This window comes from Oncorhynchus nerka, linkage group LG22 (genome assembly GCF_034236695.1).
Source record: "Oncorhynchus nerka isolate Pitt River linkage group LG22, Oner_Uvic_2.0, whole genome shotgun sequence".
Taxonomy (NCBI): domain Eukaryota; kingdom Metazoa; phylum Chordata; class Actinopteri; order Salmoniformes; family Salmonidae; genus Oncorhynchus; species Oncorhynchus nerka.
In genome coordinates this window covers 4,163,109-4,185,926 of record NC_088417.1, presented here as the reverse complement: position 1 = coordinate 4,185,926, position 22,818 = coordinate 4,163,109, and the positions used below count along the sequence as shown (strand labels likewise).

Sequence of the window (22,818 nt, the reverse complement as noted above, 5' to 3'; positions counted from 1 at the left end):
CAATGAGAAGGCCTGTTAACTGCAGTACATCCAATGAGAAGGCCTGTTAACTGCAGTACATCCAATGAGAAGGCCTGTTAACTGCAGTACATCCAATGAGAAGGCCTGTTAACTGCAGTACATCCAATGAGAAGGCCTGTTAACTGCAGTACATCCAATGAGAAGGCCTGTTATTGTCAGGTAATTATTTATCAAACTGCAGTACATTGCTGTGGTTCATACAAGAATGGGACAGACTCAACACAATGTAAAAGTTGCCTTGTTTTACGGTTAGAAAATGTTTAATCTTTTCTTTGCTTTAAATGTCCTCTATTGTGGTGGATTGTACTTGACATGAACACTGTAGGACCAATCAGAATCCACAGACCAGTCAATGTCAAAAGAGGCTTGGAGTACTGCACTTCATATTGGCTTTTGTATCAAGTGTTTCATCAATAGGCCGTATGCAAACTAGTAGGATCCTAAAAATTTAATTGCAAAAAAAAATAATAATCTCGCCACTTTTCATTCCCTTTTTCACAAAGACCAGAATATTCCAAACAAAAACATGTTGATAAATAAATAAATCACCTTTGAAATGGATAATAGCAAATGTCATATATATTACATACTCCATTTGTTTGTTTGCTTTTTATTGTATTTTATTAAAATAAAATCATGCTGTTCCTGCAACAGAGTAGTGTCACGTTTAATAAATCCCCTCTTTTTGATTGCAACAGTACACAACACAATTAAGACACGTCCTTCGTCTCCTAACGAGCCCCCCTTCTTCCTCATATTCTTCTGAGGTAAACAAACAGTAGGACTGTTCAATATTTTTTTTAGGGCATCACTCCTAACCACATAACCCATATTACCCCCTGAAATCAACCTGAATAAATTCTAAACCAACTTTCTTCTTAGAATCAATCATCAATTCTAGAATCAATTCTAGTTCTGAGAATCAATAGAATCAATTCTAGTTATAAAAATCAACAGAATCAATTCTAGAATCAATTCTAGTGCTGAGAATCAATAGAATCATTTCTAGTTATAAAAATCAACTGAATCAATTCTAGAATCAATTCTAGTTCTGACAATCAATAGAATCAATTCTAGTTATAAGAATCAACAGAATCAATTCTAGAATCAATACTGGTACTGAGAATCAATCCAGGACGTTCACTCTCATCAGTCTCACTGACATGCAAGAGGACTTTAGTCCCTTATCACAATAACAACAGGGTTTTATTGGACTAAACTCAGCCAACTGCTTTACTTCCTCTTTACAGCTAAGTGGTTTTAACATTGAAAGCAGAGAAGAAGAATCAAAGTAAATCCCATACACAATTGTCTGATATAAACAGTTAATCTTTTGGATTAAAAAAATGACATAATTTATAAGACTTTTCATCCTTCAGTCATATAGAGCTAAGGCTGGCTACAGTGTGTCTTCCTTCCTCAAATCCTACTGTTAATCTTCCTGCCCCATCTACTCAGGTCATCTTTCCTGTTGTATGATAAAATAACAGAAGCAGATGTTTTAAAACAGTTAAAATCCTCAATAGACTAGACCCTCTGTTGTCAAAATATATAATCCGTCTTTAAAAAAATAAATCATATTGCACATTAAATAAAATTAGGATATAATTTTCTCATTATGAAGGAATAAAATCGTTACGATGTTCATTCATGATACCAAAATAAAAAGACTCTTGTCAAAGACGATCAGTAGTAGGTCACGTCTACGACTGCAGGTAACCAACCAAAACACCTGAAACGAAGGACTCAATCAGGTGTTAACCGGCGAGAGCCGACGCCCACATAGCTGATGTTTTGGCCGTGTCAGGGGTGGAACTGCGTTGGAGCCGTCAAATCGGTGAACAGCTGCTCTTGATAATTGTCATGAAGCCACACCCATTTCCACTGATGTTAGAAGTTCAGAGGGAGAAAGTGTGGCTAGATAGAAATAATAACGCTCAAATTGAAAAATCATTCAACTAAATAATGAGGGTTTCTATCATCCTAACAGAGGTGTAGATTACATCTCATATTCCAGTGTTTGAACTTACAGACGAGGCTGCATGGGATTTCTGTTAATGCGACTCCATGCAGCCAATGGCAATGTCCGCTTTAGGTATAATGCCGGGAGCCACTTGTGGATTTGACAGTTCCACCCCTGACCCCGTCAAAACAAACGCAGACGTTAGCAAAAACGGATCTAATTCAAGCCCTAAAGCCATAACAAAAAACCACAATGTCATCAAAACATGACCATGTACTGGGAGTGTGTCAAAGCCTAGAGGGAGCTGAGATTGATGGTAATTGGTTAACAGAGTAAGACTGACGGCTAATGTACAGTACATCTGCTTTCCTGCAGCAAGGGCTGGTTATAACCTCTGATCACTAGAACCTTATAACCCCAGAACACCAAATCCTTAGAACACTAGAACCTTAGAACATCAGAACACTAGAACCTTAGAGCACTAGAAACTCAGAGCACTAGAACCTCAGAGCACTAGAACCTTTGAGGACTAGATCCTTAGAGCACTAGAACCTTAGAACCTCGGAGCACTAGCACCTTAGAGCACTAGAACCTTAGAACACCAGCACCTTAGAACACCAGAACCTTAAAACCTCAGGACACTAGAACCTTAGGACACTAGAACCTTAGGACACTAGAACCTTAGGACACTAGAACTTTAGAGCACTAGAACCGTAGAGCACTAGATCCTTAGAACCTCAGAACTCAGAATGTGGGAACATTGGAACGTGCACCTCTCTGCAACAGTCCTCTGGCCTCGCTGTGCTCACTTCTCCCTATCAAAACGTCAGAGGGTCAAACAGTAAGGCAGCTGTTAGCTTCTGTCAACTATAAGCACTTCTCCACACTGGCCCAGTTAAAGTCAGTCCGTCCCTCTGTGTCCCTGGTAGGACAGACAGAAGAACAGACAGAAACAGGACAGAAGTACAGACAGATAGAAGTACAGACAGAAACAGGACAGAAGTACAGACAGAAGGACAGACAGAAGGACAGACAGAAGGACAGGACAGAAGGACAGACAGAAGGACAGGACAGAAGGACAGGACAGAAGGACAGACAGAAACAGGACAGAAAGACAGACAGAAAGACAGGCAGAAACAGGACAGAGGGACAGACAGAAGGACAGGCAGAAACAGGACAGAGGATAGACAGAAACAGGACATAAGCACAGACAGAAGGACAGGCAGAAACAGGATAGAAAGACAGACAGAAACAGGACAGAAGGACAGACAGAAACAGGACAGAAGCCCAGACAGAAGGACAGGCAGAAACAGGACAGAAAGACAGACAGAAGGACAGGACAGAAGGACAGGCAGAAACAGGAAAGAAGGACAGACAGAAGGACAGACAGAAACAGGACAGAAGCACAGACAGAAGGACAGGCAGAAACAGGACAGAGGATAGACAGAAGGACAGGCAGAAACAGGACAGAAGGACAGACAGAAGGACAGACAGAAGGACAGACAGAAACAGGACAGAAGGAGTGTCCATGCACGAGCAGAGCATAGAGTTCACTGCTTGGGTCAGCAGACGTGTGTTTCAATTACTTAATTTTGTCCTGTGTGTGGTGTGAGTGTGTGTGTGTGTGTGTGTGGTGTGTGTGTGTGTGTGTGGTGTGTGTGTGTGTGTGTGTAGTGTGAGTGTGTGTGTGTGTGTGTGTGGTGTGTGTGGTGTGTGGTGTGTGGTGTGTGTGTGGTGTGTGGTGTGTGGTGTGTGTGTGGTGTGTGTGTGTGTGTGTGTGTGTGTGTGTGTGTGTGTGTGTGTGTGTGTGTGTGTGTGTGTGTGTTTGTGTGTGTGTGTGTGTGTGTGTGTGTGTGTGTGTGTGTGTTTTGTGTGTGTGTGTGTGTGTGTGTGTTTGTGTGTGTGTGTGTGTGTGTGTGTGTTTGTGTGTGTGTGTGTGTGTGTGTGTTTGTGTGTGTGTGTGTTTACATTTTCTGTTGTAGTGTTTTTACTATCTCTCTCAGACATGTCAGTTTGTTCTTCCACAGGCTCCAGAGGAGAGTATTATGATCAGGCAGAGCTGTGGACGACCCAGGACAGGCTGCGGGTCCTTCTCTCCTGCCTCTCCTGTTTCTCTCCTATGTCACACAGCTGTTTCCCAAGCTCCTGCGGCCTCACCCCGACTGTCTGACTGCCGCCATTTAGAATTTTGACGGGCCGGCAACGCAACTGCACCGGTTGCCATGGCATCACTGAGGGGGTCAAACACAGTTGAGATGGGGTATCATTGATTAGTTATTAACTGATTGGACTGTAAAACACACAGAAGGTTATCACATCAGGCTCTTTAGGGAAGTAACAAACATCTTGTATGGTCATTTAGATTTTTAGAAAAACTACAATTTTAAACGGAGGTTACCTGAGAAACAGGACCATCATGTCAGGAAGTGAACAAATATGATCGCTAGGCCGATATTCAACAGCATCACCATAGCAACCAGGATAGAGTTAGGAGCCTGCAAGACAACGTAAAGGAGAGTTAGGAGAGAGAACACTCAACTGACACATCCCATAATTATGCAAATCATCTCTTTACAGTTGGGACTTTAACAGCAATAAGATAAATAATAGTTAATTATGCAAATAATCTCTTTACAGTTGGGACTTTAACAGCAATAAGATAAATAATAGTTAATTATGCAAATAATCTCTTTACAGTTGGGACTTTAACAGCAATAAGATAAATAATAGTTAATTATGCAAATCATCTCTTTACAGTCGAGACTTTAACAGGAATAAGATAAATAATTGTTCACTCCCGATAGATATATAAATAACAATAATTCCAATGCAGCCTTATGTCTAACTATCGCAACATAGTCAGTGATGGAGACAGGATGTTGTTTACTGAGGTAACTATGGGGTAGCTTGGTGATCAGCAAGGGGTAGCTTGGTGATTAGGTAGGGGTAACTATGGGGTAGCTTGGTGATTAGGTAGGGGTAGCTATGGGGTAGCTTGGTGATTAGGTAGGGGTAACTATGGGGTAGCTTGGTGATCAGCAAGGGGTAGCTTGGTGATTAGGTAGGGGTAACTATGGGGTAGCTTGGTGATTAGGTAGGGGTAGCTATGGGGTAGCTTGGTGATTAGGTAGGGGTAGCTATGGGGTAGCTTGGTGATTAGGTAGGGGTAGCTTGGTGATTAGGTAGAGGTAACTATGGGGTAGCTTGGTGATTAGGTAGGGGTAGCTTGGAGATTAGGTAGGGGTAACTATGGGGTAGCTTCGTGATTAGGTAGGGGTAGCTTCGTGATTAGGTAGGGGTAGCTATGGGGTAGCTTGGTGATTAGGTAGGAGTAACTATGGGGTAGCTTGGTGATTAGGTAGGAGTAACTATGGGGTAGCTTGGTGATTAGGTAGGGGTAGCTTGGTGATTAGGTAGGGGTAACTATGGGGTAGCTTGGTGATTAGGTAGGGGTAGCTATGGGGTAGCTTGGTGATTAGGTAGGGGTAGCTTGGTGATTAGGTAGAGGTAACTATGGGGTAGCTTGGTGATTAGGTAGGGGTAGCTTGGAGATTAGGTAGGGGTAACTATGGGGTAGCTTCGTGATTAGGTAGGGGTAGCTTCGTGATTAGGTAGGGGTAGCTATGGGGTAGCTTGGTGATTAGGTAGGAGTAACTATGGGGTAGCTTGGTGATTAGGTAGGAGTAACTATGGGGTAGCTTGGTGATTAGGTAGGGGTAGCTATGGGGTAGCTTGGTGATTAGTTAGGGGTAACTATGGAGTAGCTTGGTGATTAGGTAGGGGTAGCTATGGGGTAGCTTGGTGATTAGGTAGGGGTAACTATGGGGTAGCTTGGTGATTAGGTAGGGGTAACTATGGGGTAGCTTGTGATTAGGTAGGGGTAACTATGGGGTAGCTTGGTGCTTAGGTAGGGGTAGCTATGGGGTAGCTTGGTGATTAGGTAGCGGTAACTATGGGGTAGCTTGGTGATTAGGTAGGGGTAGCTTGGTGATTAAAAAATTGTACCTTTATTTTACTAGGCAGGTCAGTTAAGAACAAATTCTTATTTTCAATGACGGCCTAGGAACAGTGGGTTAACTGCCTGTTCAGGGGCAGAACGACAGATTTGTACCTTGTCAGCTCGGGGATTCGAACTTGCAACCTTTCGGTTACTAGTCCAACGCTTTAACCGCCCATGTAATCTGATTCATTATGATCTAGGATCAGGTCCCCCTCTCCATGTAATCTGATTCATTATGATCTAGGATCAGGTCTCCTCTCCATGTAATCTGATTCATTATGATCTAGGATCAGTCCCCTTCTCCTCTCCATGTAATCTGATTCATTATGATCTAGGATCAGTCCCCTTCTCCTCTCCATGTAATCTGATTCATTATGATCTAGGATCAGGTCTCCTCTCCATGTAATCTGATTCATTATGATCTAGGATCAGTCCCCTCCTCCTCTCCATGTAATCTGATTCATTATGATCTAGGATCAGTCCCCTTCTCCTCTCCATGTAATCTGATTCATTATGATCTAGGATCAGTCCCCTTCTCCTCTCCATGTAATCTGATTCATTATGATCTAGGATCAGGTCCCCTCTTCTCCATGTAATCTGATTCATTATGATCTAGGATCAGGTCTCCTCTCCATGTAATCTGATTCATTATGATCTAGGATCAGTTCCCCCCTCTCCATGTAATCTGATTCATTATGATCTAGGACCAGGTCCTCCTCTCCATGTAATCTGATTCATTATGATCTAGGATCAGGTCCTCCTCCTCCTCTCCATGTAATCTGATTCATTATGATCTAGGATCAGGTCCTCCTCCTCCTCTCCATGTAATCTGATCCTCCAGTCCTCCTCTCCATGTAATCTGATTCATTATGATCTAGGATCAGGTCCTCCTCCTCCTCTCCATGTAATCTGATTCATTATGATCTAGGATCAGGTCCTCCTCCTCCTCTCCATGTAATCTGATTCATTATGATCTAGGATCAGGTCCTCCCTCCTCCTCTCCATGTAATCTGATTCATTATGATCTAGGATCAGTTCCCCTCTTCATGTAATCTGATTCATTATGATCTAGGACCAGGTCCTCCTCTCCATGTAATCTGATTCATTATGATCTAGGACCAGGTCCTCCTCCTCCTCTCCATGTAATCTGATTCATTATGATCTAGGATCAGGTCCCCTCTCCATGTAATCTGATTCATTATGATCTAGGATCAGGTCCCCTCTCCATGTAATCTGATTCATTATGATCTAGGATCAGGTCCTCCTCCTCCTCTCCATGTAATCTGATTCATTATGATCTAGGACCAGGTCCTCCACTCCATGTAATCTGATTCATTATGATCTAGGATCAGGTCCTCCTCTCCATGTAATCTGATTCATTATGATCTAGGATCAGGTCTCCTCTCCATGTAATCTGATTCATTATGATCTAGGATCAGTCCCCTCCTCCTCTCCATGTAATCTGATTCATTATGATCTAGGATCAGGTCCCCCCCTCTCCATGTAATCTGATTCATTATGATCTAGGATCAGGTCCCCCCCTCTCCATGTAATCTGATTCATTATGATCTAGGATCAGGTCCTCCTCTCCATGTAATCTGATTCATTATGATCTAGGATCAGGTCCCCCCCTCTCCATGTAATCTGATTCATTATGATCTAGGATCAGGTCCTCCTTTCCATGTAATCTGATTCATTATGATCTAGGATCAGGTCCTCTTCTCCATGTAATCTGATTCATTATGATCTAGGATCAGGTCTCCTCTCCATGTAATCTGATTCATTATGATCTAGGATCAGTCCCCTCCTCCTCTCCATGTAATCTGATTCATTATGATCTAGGATCAGTCCCCTTCTCCTCTCCATGTAATCTGATTCATTATGATCTAGGATCAGTCCCCTTCTCCTCTCCATGTAATCTGATTCATTATGATCTAGGATCAGGTCCCCTCTTCTCCATGTAATCTGATTCATTATGATCTAGGATCAGGTCTCCTCTCCATGTAATCTGATTCATTATGATCTAGGATCAGTACCTCCTCCTCCTCTCCATGTAATCTGATTCATTATGATCTAGGATCAGGTCCTCCTCCTCCTCTCCATGTAATCTGATTCATTATGATCTAGGATCAGTTCCTCCCTCCTCCTCTTCATGTAATCTGATTCATTATGATCTAGGACCAGGTCCTCCTCTCCATGTAATCTGATTCATTATGATCTAGGATCAGGTCCTCCTCTCCATGTAATCTGATTCATTATGATCTAGGACCAGGTCCTCCTCTCCATGTAATCTGATTCATTATGATCTAGGATCAGGTCCTCCTCTCCATGTAATCTGATTCATTATGATCTAGGATCAGGTCCTCCTCTCCATGTAATCTGATTCATTATGATCTAGGATCAGGTCCTCCTCTCCATGTAATCTGATTCATTATGATCTAAAAGGCTGATCTTGGATCAGCTCTCCCACTATCAGACGCTGTATACTTACATTCTCTTCCTCCTTCCCCTCAGCCATCTCCATACTGGCCTTCTTGGTCTCTGCCAGGCTCTTTGGTTTTAGCGAATCCGGCTTCCTGAGTTTGCACGGTTCGCTGGTGGGCGTCGGCTTGGGGGTTGGCGGGGCCATCCGTGCCAGGGTCAGTTGACTGGGCTCCTCGTCCTCCTCAGGCTCAGGTTCCGGGGGCAGGGGTCCCCTGGAGGGGGCTTTGACGTAGTAGCTATGGTACTGGGAGTGGAGTTGTCCCACTCCATTAACAGGACCCACCACCGTCTGCGGAGCAGCAGCATGGGGTGGTGGTACGTTGGTGGGGCCGGGCTCCGGGGCCTTGGGGGGTTTGGCTGGAGCCTCCTCGTATCTAATCTGGGAAGAGGGAGCAGCAGCTCTTGAAGGCTCGGCAGCGATGGACACCCTCTCCTCTTTACTCAACTTTCTGCTCGACCGCTCCTCCTTGCTGGTCTTACGGACCGGCTTCTCCTCTTTGCTGGCCTTGCGACTGTGTGATGATTCATCCTTGCTGGCATTGCGACTGTGTGATGATTCATCCTTGCTTGCATTGCGACTGTGTGATGATTCATCCTTGCTTGCATTGCGACTGTGTGATGATTCATCTTTGCTTGCATTGCGACTGTGTGATGATTCGTCCTTGCTGGCCTTGCGACTGTGTGATGATTCGTCCTTGCTGATCTTGTGGGAGGCGGAGGTGGAGACGCTGTTGCTGTGCGGTCTCTTCTTGCTGTGGGGCGATGGGGGAGGGGTGGGCCCGGCGGTCTGGGCGGTGCTGGTGGGGTTGTCCTCCTTCTCTTCAGCAGGATCTACTGCCTCCATGAACGCCTGCTTGATATAGTCAGGACCTAAAGGGGAGACGGACAGAGACACAACTCATGTTGATTCAATTAACACACTCTTACATGCAATATGCAACCACCATGTGTATGAAATATTAGAGGGTGTCGTGGGGGGCAGTAACAGAGACCCCGTTACAATTAACACGTATGAACCTTTGATTTGATTTGATCAATCATTCATCTGGTGGTGGTGAAAACAACACACAGATACATAGCTATAGACACACACACACACACGGAAACACACACGCACGCACACACACGCACGCACGCACGCACACGCACGCACACACACACGCACACACGCACGCACACACGCACGCACACGCACACACACACGCACACACACACGCACACACACAAACACAAACACGCTCCTGTCTAGATTAGTAGAACAGAGCTCAGCTATCTGCTATCCACTGCTCCTGTCTAGATTAGTAGAACAGAGCTCAGCTATCTGCTATCCACTGCTCCTGTCTAGATTAGTAGAACAGAGCTCAGCTATCTGCTATCCGCTGCTCCTGTCTAGATTAGTAGAACAGAGCTCAGCTATCTGCTATCCGCTGCTCCTGTCTAGATTAGTAGAACAGAGCTCAGCTATCTGCTATCCACTGCTCCTGTCTAGATTAGTAGAACAGAGCTCAGCTATCTGCTATCCACTGCTCCTGTCTAGATTAGTAGAACAGAGCTCAGCTATCTGCTATCCACTGCTCCTGTCTAGATTAGTAGAACAGAGCTCAGCTATCTGCTATCCATTGCTCCTGTCTAGATTAGTAGAACAGAGCTCAGCTATCTGCTATCCATTGCTCCTGTCTAGATTAGTAGAACAGAGCTCAGCTATCTGCTATCCACTGCTCCTGTCTAGATTAGTAGAACAGAGCTCAGCTATATGCTATCCACTGCTCCTGTCTAGATTAGTAGAACAGAGCTCAGCTATCTGCTATCCACTGCTCCTGTCTAGATTAGTAGAACAGAGCTCAGCTATCTGCTATCCGCTGCTCCTGTCTAGATTAGTAGAACAGAGCTCAGCTATCTGCTATCCGCTGCTCCTGTCTAGATTAGTAGAACAGAGCTCAGCTATCTGCTATCCATTGCTCCTGTCTAGATTAGTAGAACAGAGCTCAGCTATCTGCTATCCACTGCTCCTGTCTAGATTAGTAGAACAGAGCTCAGCTATCTGCTATCCATTGCTCCTGTCTAGATTAGTAGAACAGAGCTCAGCTATCTGCTATCCACTGCTCCTGTCTAGATTAGTAGAACAGAGCTCAGCTATCTGCTATCCACTGCTCCTGTCTAGATTAGTAGAACAGAGCTCAGCTATCTGCAATCCGCTGCTGTTTAATTTGTCTGGAATGGACAACTAAGAATTATCATCTTGACAATGTAGACTCAACATTATAATGAAGGTATGCATTTCTATCAACAAGTTATCATAGTCTACTATACACCACCTTAACTATCACCCTTAACCACCACCTTAACTACCACCCTTAACCACCACCTTAACTACCACCCTAACTATCACCCTTCACCACCTTAACTACCACCTTAACTACCACCCTTAACCACCACCTTAACTACCACCCTAACTACCACCCTAACTATCACCCTTCACCACCTTAACTACCACCCTTAACCACCACCTTAACTACCATCCTTAACCACCACCTTAACTACCACCCTAACTATCACCCTTCACCACCTTAACTACCACCCTTAATCACCACCTTAACTACCACCCTAAACCACCACCTTAACTACCACCCTAACTACCACCCTTAACCACCACCTTAACTATCACCCTAACTATCACCCTTCACCACCTTAACTACCACCCTTAACCACCACCTTAACTACCACCCTTAACCACCACCTTAACTACCACCCTAACTACCACCCTAACTATCACCCTTCACCACCTTAACTACCACCCTTAACCACCACCTTAACTACCACCCTTAATCACCACCTTAACTACCACCCTAAACCACCACCTTAACTACCACCCTAACTACCACCCTTAACCACCACCTTAACTACCACCCTAACTATCACCCTTAACCACCACCTTAACTACCACCCTTAACCACCACCTTAACTACCATCCTTAACCACCACCTTAACTACCACCCTAACTATCACCCTTCACCACCTTAACTACAACCCTTAAATAAAACCCTTAAATAAAACCCTTAACTATCACCCTTAACCACCACCTTAACTACAATCCTGACTGGTTGCATCACTGCCTGGTATGGCAACAGCTCGGCCTCCGACCGCAAGACACTACAGAGGGTAGTTTGTACGGCCCAGTACATCACCGGGGTCAAGCTTCCTGCTATCCTGACCTCTATACAGGTGGTGTCAGAGGAAGGCCCTAAAAATTGTCAAAGACTCCAGCCACCCTAGTCATAGACTGTTCTCTCTGCTACCGCACGGCAAGCACGGCAAGCTACCCCCCCCCTTAAAAGACCTAGATGCACTATTGTAAAGTGGCTGTTCCACTGGATGTCATAAGGTGAAAGCACCAATTTGTAAGTCGCTCTGGATAAGAGCGTCTGCTAAATGACTTAAATGTAAATGTAAATGTAATGATAACACTGCCAAGGGGTAACATATATAAATGGAACAATACCAGACTGATAACACTGCCAAGGGGTAACATATATAAATGGAACAATACCAGACTGATAACACTGCCAAGGGGTAACATATATAAATGGAACAATACCAGACTGATAACACTGCCAAGGGGTAACATATATAAATGGAACATTACCAGACTGATAACACTGCCAAGGGGTAACATATATAAATGGAACAATACCGGACTGATAACACTGCCAAGGGGTAACATATATAAATGGAACAATACCAGACTGATAACAATGCCAAGGGGTAACATATATAAATGGAACAATACCAGACTGATAACACTGCCAAGGGGTAACATATATAAATGGAACAATACCGGACTGATAACACTGCCAAGGGGTAACATATATAAATGGAACAATACCAGACTGATAACACTGCCAAGGGGTAACATATATAAATGGAACAATACCAGACTGATAACAATGCCAAGGGGTAACATATATAAATGGAACAATACCAGACTGATAACACTGCCAAGGGGTAACATATATAAATGGAACAATACCAGACTGATAACACTGCCAAGGGGAACAATACCAGACTGATAACACTGCCAAGGGGTAACATATATAAATGGAACAATACCAGACTGATAACACTGCCAAGGGGACGCTAACATATAACATAAAAATGGAACAATACCAGACTGATAACACTGCCAAGGGGTAACATATATAAATGGAACAATACCAAATGACTGATAACACTGCCAAGGGGTAACATATATAAATGGAACAATACCAGACTGATAACACTGCCAAGGGGTAACATATATAAATGGAACAATACCAGACTGATAACACTGCCAAGGGGTAACATATATAAATGGAACAATACCAGACTGATAACACTGCCAAGGGGTAACATATATAAATGGAACAATACCAGACTGATAACACTGCCAAGGGGTAACATATATAAATGGAACAATACCAGACTGATAACACTGCCAAGGGGTAACATATATAAATGGAACAATACCAGACTGATAACACTGCCAAGGGGTAACATATATAAATGGAACAATACCAGACTGATAACACTGCCAAGGGGTAACATATATAAATGGAACAATACCAGACTGATAACACTGCCAAGGGGTAACATATATAAATGGAACAATACCAGACTGATAAATGGAACAAGGGGTAACTGATAACATGCCAATGGAACAATACCAGACTGATAACACTGCCAAGGGGTATATATGGAACAATACCAGACTGATAACACTGCCAAGGGGTAACATATATACATGGAACAATACCAGACTGATAACAATGCCAAGGGGAACAATACCAGACTGATAACAATGCCAAGGGGTAACATATATACATGGAACAATACCAGACTGATAACACTGCCAAGGGGTAACATATATACATGGAACAATACCAGACTGATAACACTGCCAAGGGGTAACATATATACATGGAACAATACCAGACTGATAACACTGCCAAGGGGTAACATATATAAATGGAACAATACCAGACTGATAACACTGCCAAGGGTAACATATATAAATGGAACAATACCAGACTGATAACACTGCCAAGGGGTAACATATATAAATGGAACAATACCAGACTGATAACACTGCCAAGGGGTAACATATATAAATGGAACAATACCAGACTGATAACACTGCCAAGGGGTAACATATATACATGGAACAATACCAGACTGATAACACTGCCAAGGGTAACATATATAAATGGAACAATACCAGACTGATAACACTGCCAAGGGGTAACATATATAAATGGAACAATACCAGACTGATAACACTGCCAAGGGGTAACATATATAAATGGAACAATACCAGACTGATAACACTGCCAAGGGGTAACATATATACATGGAACAATACCAGACTGATAACACTGCCAAGGGGTAACATATATAAATGGAACAATACCAGACTGATAACACTGCCAAGGGGAACAATACCAGACTGATAACACTGCCAAGGGGTAACATACCAGACTGATAACACTGCCAAGGGGAACAATACCAGACTGATAACACTGCCAAGGGGAACAATAACATATATAAATGGAACAATACCAGACTGATAACACTGCCAAGGGGTAACATATATAAATGGAACAATACCAGACTGATAACACTGCCAAGGGGTAACATATATACATGGAACAATACCAGACTGATAACACTGCCAAGGGGTAACATATATAAATGGAACAATACCAGACTGATAACACTGCCAAGGGGTAACATATATAAATGGAACAATACCAGACTGATAACACTGCCAAGGGGTAACATATATAAATGGAACAATACCAGACTGATAACACTGCCAAGGGGTAACATATATAAATGGAACAATACCAGACTGATAACACTGCCAAGGGGTAACATATATAAATGGAACAATACCAGACTGATAACACTGCCAAGGGGTAACATATATAAATGGAACAATACCAGACTGATAACACTGCCAAGGGGTAACATATATAAATGGAACAATACCAGACTGATAACACTGCCAAGGGGTAACATATATAAATGGAACAATACCAGACTGATAACACTGCCAAGGGGAACAATACCAGACTGATAACACTGCCAAGGGGAACAATATAAATGGAACAATACAGACTGATAACACTGCCAAGGGGTAACATATATAAATGGAACAATACCAGACTGATAACACTGCCAAGGGGTAACATATATAAATGGAACAATACCAGACTGATAACACTGCCAAGGGGTAACATATATAAATGGAACAATACCAGACAATATAACATAACACTGCCAAGGGGTAACATATATAAATGGAACAATACCAGACTGATAACACTGCCAAGGGGTAACATATATACATGGAACAATACCAGACTGATAACACTGCCAAGGGGTAACATATATAAATGGAACAATACCAGACTGATAACACTGCCAAGGGGTAACCTATATAAATGGAACAATACCAGACTGATAACACTGCCAAGGGGGAAACCAGACTATAACACTGCCATGGAACAATACCAGACTGATAAAACTGCCAAGGGGTAACATATATAAATGGAACAATACCAGACTGATAAAACTGCCAAGGGGTAACATATATAAATGGAACAATACCAGACTGATAACACTGCCAAGGGGAACAATACCAGACTGATAACACTGCCAAGGGGTAACATATATAAATGGAACATTACCAGACTGATAACACTGCCAAGGGGTAACATATATAAATGGAACAATACCAGACTGATAACACTGCCAAGGGAACAATACCAGACTGATAACACTGCCAAGGGGTAACATATATAAATGGAACAATACCAGACTGATAACACTGCCAAGGGGTAACATATATAAATGGAACAATACCAGACTGATAACACTGCCAGGGGTAACATATATAAATGGAACAATACCAGACTGATAACACTGCCAAGGGAACAATACCAGACTGCCAAGGGGTAACATATATAAATGGAACAATACCAGACTGATAACACTGCCAAGGGGTAACATATATACATGGAACAATACCAGACTGATAACACTGCCAAGGGGTAACATATATAATGGAACAATACCAGACTGATAACACTGCCAAGGGGTAACATATATAAATGGAACAATACCAGACTGATAACACTGCCAAGGGGTAACATATATAAATGGAACAATACCAGACTGATAACACTGCCAAGGGGTAACATATATAAATGGAACAATACCAGACTGATAACACTGCCAAGGGGTAACATATATAAATGGAACAATACCAGACTGATAACACTGCCAAGGGGTAACATATATAAATGGAACAATACCAGACTGATAACACTGCCAAGGGGTAACATATATAAATGGAACAATACCAGACTGATAACACTGCCAAGGGGTAACATATATACATGGAACAATACCAGACTGATAACACTGCCAAGGGGTAACATATATACATGGAACAATACCAGACTGATAACACTGCCAAGGGGTAACATATATACATGGAACAATACCAGACTGATAACACTGCCAAGGGGTAACATATATAAATGGAACAATACCAGACTGATAACACTGCCAAGGGGTAACAATACCAGACTGATAACACTGCCAAGGGGTAACAATACCAGACTGATAACACTGCCAAGGGGGAACAATACCAGACTGATAACACTGCCAAGGGGTAACATATATAAATGGAACAATACCGGACTGATAACACTGCCAAGGGGTAACATATATAAATGGAACAATACCAGACTGATAACACTGCCAAGGGGTAACATATATAAATGGAACAATACCAGACTGATAACACTGCCAAGGGGTAACATATATAAATGGAACAATACCAGACTGATAACACTGCCAAGGGGTAACATATATAAATGGAACAATACCAGACTGATAACACTGCCAAGGGGTAACATATATAAATGGAACAATACCAGACTGATAACACTGCCAAGGGGTAACATATATAAATGGAACAATACCAGACTGATAACACTGCCAAGGGGTAACATATATAAATGGAACAATACCAGACTGATAACACTGCCAAGGGGTAACATATATAAATGGAACAATACCAGACTGATAACACTGCCAAGGGGTAACATATATACATGGAACAATACCAGACTGATAACACTGCCAAGGGGTAACATATATAAATGGAACAATACCAGACTGATAACACTGCCAAGGGGAACAATACCAGACTGATAACACTGCCAAGGGGAACAATACCAGACTGATAACACTGCCAAGGGGTAACATATATAAATGGAACAATACCAGACTGATAACACTGCCAAGGGGTAACATATATAAATGGAACAATACCAGACTGATAACACTGCCAAGGGGTAACATATATAAATGGAACAATACCAGACTGATAACACTGCCAAGGGGTAACATATATAAATGGAACAATACCAGACTGATAACACTGCCAAGGGGTAACATATATAAATGGAACAATACCAGACTGATAACACTGCCAAGGGGTAACATATATACATGGAACAATACCAGACTGATAACACTGCCAAGGGGTAACATATATAAATGGAACAATACCAGACTGATAACACTGCCAAGGGGTAACATATATAAATGGAACAATACCAGACTGATAACACTGCCAAGGGGTAACATATATAAATGGAACAATACCAGACTGATAACACTGCCAAGGGGAACAATACCAGACTGATAAAACTGCCAAGGGGTAACATATATAAATGGAACATTACCAGACTGATAAAACTGCCAAGGGGTAACATATATAAATGGAACAATACCAGACTGATAACACTGCCAAGGGGAACAATACCAGACTGATAACACTGCCAAGGGGTAACATATATAAATGGAACAATACCAGACTGATAACACTGCCAAGGGGTAACATATATAAATGGAACAATACCAGACTGATAACACTGCCAAGGGGAACAATACCAGACTGATAACACTGCCAAGGGGTAACATATATAAATGGAACAATACCAGACTGATAACACTGCCAAGGGGTAACATATATAAATGGAACAATACCAGACTGATAACACTGCCAGAACATGAGACTGAAACACTGCCAAGGGGTAACATATATAAATGGAACAATACCAGACTGATAACACTGCCAAGGGGTAACATATATAAATGGAACAATACCAGACTGATAACACTGCCAAGGGGTAACATATATAAATGGAACAATACCAGACTGATAACACTGCCAAGGGGTAACATATATAAATGGAACAATACCAGACTGATAACACTGCCAAGGGGTAACATATATAAATGGAACAATACCAGACTGATAACACTGCCAAGGGGTAACATATATAAATGGAACAATACCAGACTGATAACACTGCCAAGGGGTAACATATATAAATGGAACAATACCAGACTGATAACACTGCCAAGGGGTAACATATATAAATGGAACAATACCAGACTGATAACACTGCCAAGGGGTAACATATATAAATGGAACAATACCAGACTGATAACACTGCCAAGGGGTAAACATATATAAATGGAACAATACCAGACTGATAACACTGCCAAGGGGTAACATATATAAATGGAACAATACCAGACTGATAACACTGCCAAGGGGTAACATATATAAATGGAACAATACCAGACTGATAACACTGCCAAGGGGTAACATATATAAATGGAACAATACCAGACTGATAACACTGCCAAGGGGTAACATATATAAATGGAACAATACCAGACTGATAACACTGCCAAGGGGTAACATATATACATGGAACAATACCAGACTGATAACACTGCCAAAGGGGGGTAACATATATAAAAATGGAACAATACCAGACTGATAACACTGCCAAGGGGTAACATATATAAATGGAACAATACCAGACTGATAACACTGCCAAGGGGTAACATATATAAATGGAACAATACCAGACTGATAACACTGCCAAGGGGTAACATATATAAATGGAACAATACCAGACTGATAACACTGCCAAGGGGTAACATATATAAATGGAACAATACCAGACTGATAACACTGCCAAGGGGTAACATATATAAATGGAACAATACCAGACTGATAACACTGCCAAGGGGAACAATACCAGACTGATAAAACTGCCAAGGGGTAACATATATAAATGGAACATTACCAGACTGATAAAACTGCCAAGGGGTAACATATATAAATGGAACAATACCAGACTGATAACACTGCCAAGGGGAACAATACCAGACTGATAACACTGCCAAGGGGTAACATATATAAATGGAACATTACCAGACTGATAACACTGCCAAGGGGTAACATATATAAATGGAACAATACCAGACTGATAAAACTGCCAAGGGGTAACATATATAAATGGACCAGTACCAGACTGATAACAATGCCAAGGGGTAACATATATAAATGGACCAGTACCAGACTGATAACACTGCCAAGGGGTAACATATATAAATGGTACAATACCAGACTGATAACACTGCCAAGGGGAACAATACCAGACTGATAACACTGCCAAGGGGTAACATATATAAATGGAACAATACCAGACTGATAACACTGCCAAGGGGTAACATATATAAATGGAACAATACCAGACTGATAACACTGCCAAGGGGAACATTACCAGACTGATAACACTGCCAAGGGGTAACATATATAAATGGAACATTACCAGACTGATAACACTGCCAAGGGGAACAATACCAGACTGATAACACTGCCAAGGGGTAACATATATAAATGGAACAATACCAGACTGATAACACTGCCAAGGGGAACAATACCAGACTGATAACACTGCCAAGGGGTAACATATATAAATGGAACAATACCAGACTGATAACACTGCCAAGGGGTAACATATATAAATGGAACAATACCAGACTGATAACACTGCCAAGGGGTAACATATATAAATGGAACAATACCAGACTGATAACACTGCCAAGGGGTAACATATATACATGGAACAATACCAGACTGATAACACTGCCAAGGGGAACAATACCAGACTGATAACACTGCCAAGGGGTAACATATATAAATGGAACAATACCAGACTGATAACACTGCCAAGGGGTAACATATATAAATGGACCAGTACCAGACTGATAACAATGCCAAGGGGTAACATATATAAATGGACCAGTACCAGACTGATAACACTGCCAAGGGGTAACATATATAAATGGTACAATACCAGACTGATAACACTGCCAAGGGGAACAATACCAGACTGATAACACTGCCAAGGGGTAACATATATAAATGGAACAATACCAGACTGATAACACTGCCAATGGGTAAAATATATAAATGGAACAATACCAGACTGATAACACTGCCAAGGGGAACATTACCAGACTGATAACACTGCCAAGGGGAACAATACCAGACTGATAACACTGCCAAGGGGTAACATATATAAATGGTACCGGACCCAAAATCGAACCTCGTAGAACGCCACGTGATGTGTATTTTCTCTGAGTTATGTTCACCAAGGGGGACAAAAAACTCTCGACCGGTTTAATAGGTCCTAAACCAATTTAGAACTGGAGCGGAGAGGCCGACCCACCTCTCCAGTCTGTCCAGAAGGACATCATGGTCAGCAGTGTCGAATGCAGCACTTAAATCTAAGATTACAAGGACAGAGAGCTGTTTGGCATCTGCGTTGGCTCTGGGATCATTAATCACTTGAACTAAGGCTGTCTCTGTGCGTGTGGTGGGCACCAAAACCAGAATGGAAAACAGTTGGCACATAAAACATATCGTAGCTGTTTGAACATCAATTTCTCCAGAATTTGCCTTAAGAATGGACGGTTGAAGATTAGGTGAACTTTGCTAAGAACTGGAAGAATCTAGATGCCTTTCCTTCAGAAAGGGTTTCACCAGAGCAGTTTATAGAGCCGTGGGGGAAATGCCTTTTGAAACAGGAAGTGATTAACAATAGCGTTGCACTTCATCAGATGTGCAATGAAAAACCGTTTTGTAGAAGGTGGTGGGGGATAGGATGGAGGAGGCAGGTAGAAGACATAAGTTCTGATATCACTTTCCTGAGCATGTCTCTCTGTCCACCAGGGAAAATTACATCCATAGTTCCTTTTGTGTGGTCGGCTAGAACTCATTTCATCAAACTTCTCATCAGGTCTTGACTGATACCCAGCCTGACGTTGCTTATCTTATCTCTGAAATATGCAGAAAACACATCACATTTTGATGTGGAGGAAAGTCCACATAGATTTTTGCAGGGTAGGATTTATCAAACGATCAATTATTCTGAATAATAGTGATCTAGTTCGTAAAATGAGCCCGTCTGGCGTTTCTTATGGCCTTCTTATACATCTTATCTCGCAAACTCATCATATTTAGATGTGGATGATTTCAACATCGTGGCATTTCTACATGAGTTGATATGCTTTCCCAGCTAACACACTGAGGCAAAAAGGGTTGATCAAAACGGAACGAAGGCGGGGTCTGAATAGCAGAGTGGGCGTTCACTTCCTGATTCTGCTGTATTGTATTGGCCGATTCTGCTGTCAAATGTATTGGCCGCTAGTCACTTCCTGATTCTGCTGTATTGTATTGGCCGATTCTGCTGTCAAATATATTGGCCGCTAGTCACTTCCTGATTCTGCTGTATTGTATTGGCCGATTCTGCTGTCAAATGTATTGATCACGGACTACAAAAACAAAACCAGCCACCCCGACGTCACGTTTCCAGACAAACTAAACACCAAGTGACTGAAAAACAGCTTCCATCTCAAGGCCAGCAGACTGTTAAACAGCCATCACTAGCACAGAGATGCTGTATTTACAATCTCCTGATCCAAACAGATGTACTCATTTACCCAGCAGCTCTGAGCAAAAGCTCGTATCTGTAAAGGACAGTACAAGGAGAAGTGTGTTATTTCTATCAGAATAAAGAAAGTACATGTTGTTCCACTTGAAACCGACAGGTTGATCGACCTTATTGATTGTTTCAACGCAACGTAAAAGTGGTGGAATTAAGAGGGACTTAAAGTCAAGCTACGAATACAGAGTATTACTATACTATAAACACACCACCACCACACCTTAATGTATTACTATACTATAAACACACCACCACCACACCTTAATGTATTACTATACTATAAACACACCACCACCACACCTTAATGTATTACTATACTATAAACACACCACCACCACACCTTAATGTATTACTATACTATAAACACACCACCACCACCACCACCACCACCACCACCTTAATGTATTACTATACTATAAACACACCACCACCACCACCACCTTAATGTATTACTATACTATAAACACACCACCACCACACCTTAATGTATTACTATACTATAAACACACCACCACCACACCTTAATGTATTACTATACTATAAACACACCACCACCACCACCACACCTTAATGTATTACTATACTATAAACACACCACCTTAATGTATTACTATACTATAAACACACCACCACCACACCTTAATGTATTACTATACTATAAACACACCACCACCACCACCACCTTAATGTATTACTATACTATAAACACACCACCACCACCACCACCACCACCACACCTTAATGTATTACTATACTATAAACACACCACCACCACCTTAATGTATTACTATACTATAAACACACCACCACCACCACCACCACCACCACCTTAATGTATTACTATACTATAAACACACCACCACCACCTTAATGTATTACTATACTATAAACACACCACCACCACACCTTAATGTATTACTATACTATAAACACACCACCACCACCACACCTTAATGTATTACTATACTATAAACACACCACCACCACACCTTAATGTATTACTATACTATAAACACACCACCACGACCACACCTTAATGTATTACTATACTATAAACACACCACCACCACCACCACCACACCTTAATGTATTACTATACTATAAACACACCACCACCACCACCTTAATGTATTACTATACTATAAACACACCACCACCACCTTAATGTATTACTATACTATAAACACACCACCACCACCACCTTAATGTATTACTATACTATAAACACACCACCACCACCTTAATGTATTACTATACTATAAACACACCACCACCACCACCTTAATGTATTACTATACTATAAACACACCACCACCACACCTTAATGTATTACTATACTATAAACACACCACCACCACACCTTAATGTATTACTATACTATAAACACACCACCACCACCACCTTAATGTATTACTATACTATAA

At 41.9% G+C, this 22,818-nt stretch overlaps 1 protein-coding gene across 1 annotated transcript in view; it reads right to left on the bottom strand.

Moving 5' to 3' along the window:
• Positions 1-3,859: 3,859 nt before the first annotated feature.
• LOC115127706 (junctophilin-1-like) overlaps positions 3,860-22,818 on the bottom strand; it is a 157,597-nt gene continuing 138,638 nt past the window's right edge. Inside the window, exons 5-7 of the mRNA XM_065006868.1 lie at positions 8,476-9,338; positions 4,383-4,479; positions 3,860-4,215 (exon numbers count right to left, since the gene is read on the bottom strand). Coding sequence (XP_064862940.1) covers positions 4,399-4,479; positions 8,476-9,338 — 944 coding nt within the window. The 3' untranslated portion in view covers positions 3,860-4,215; positions 4,383-4,398. The remainder of the gene's footprint in view (positions 4,216-4,382; positions 4,480-8,475; positions 9,339-22,818) is intronic.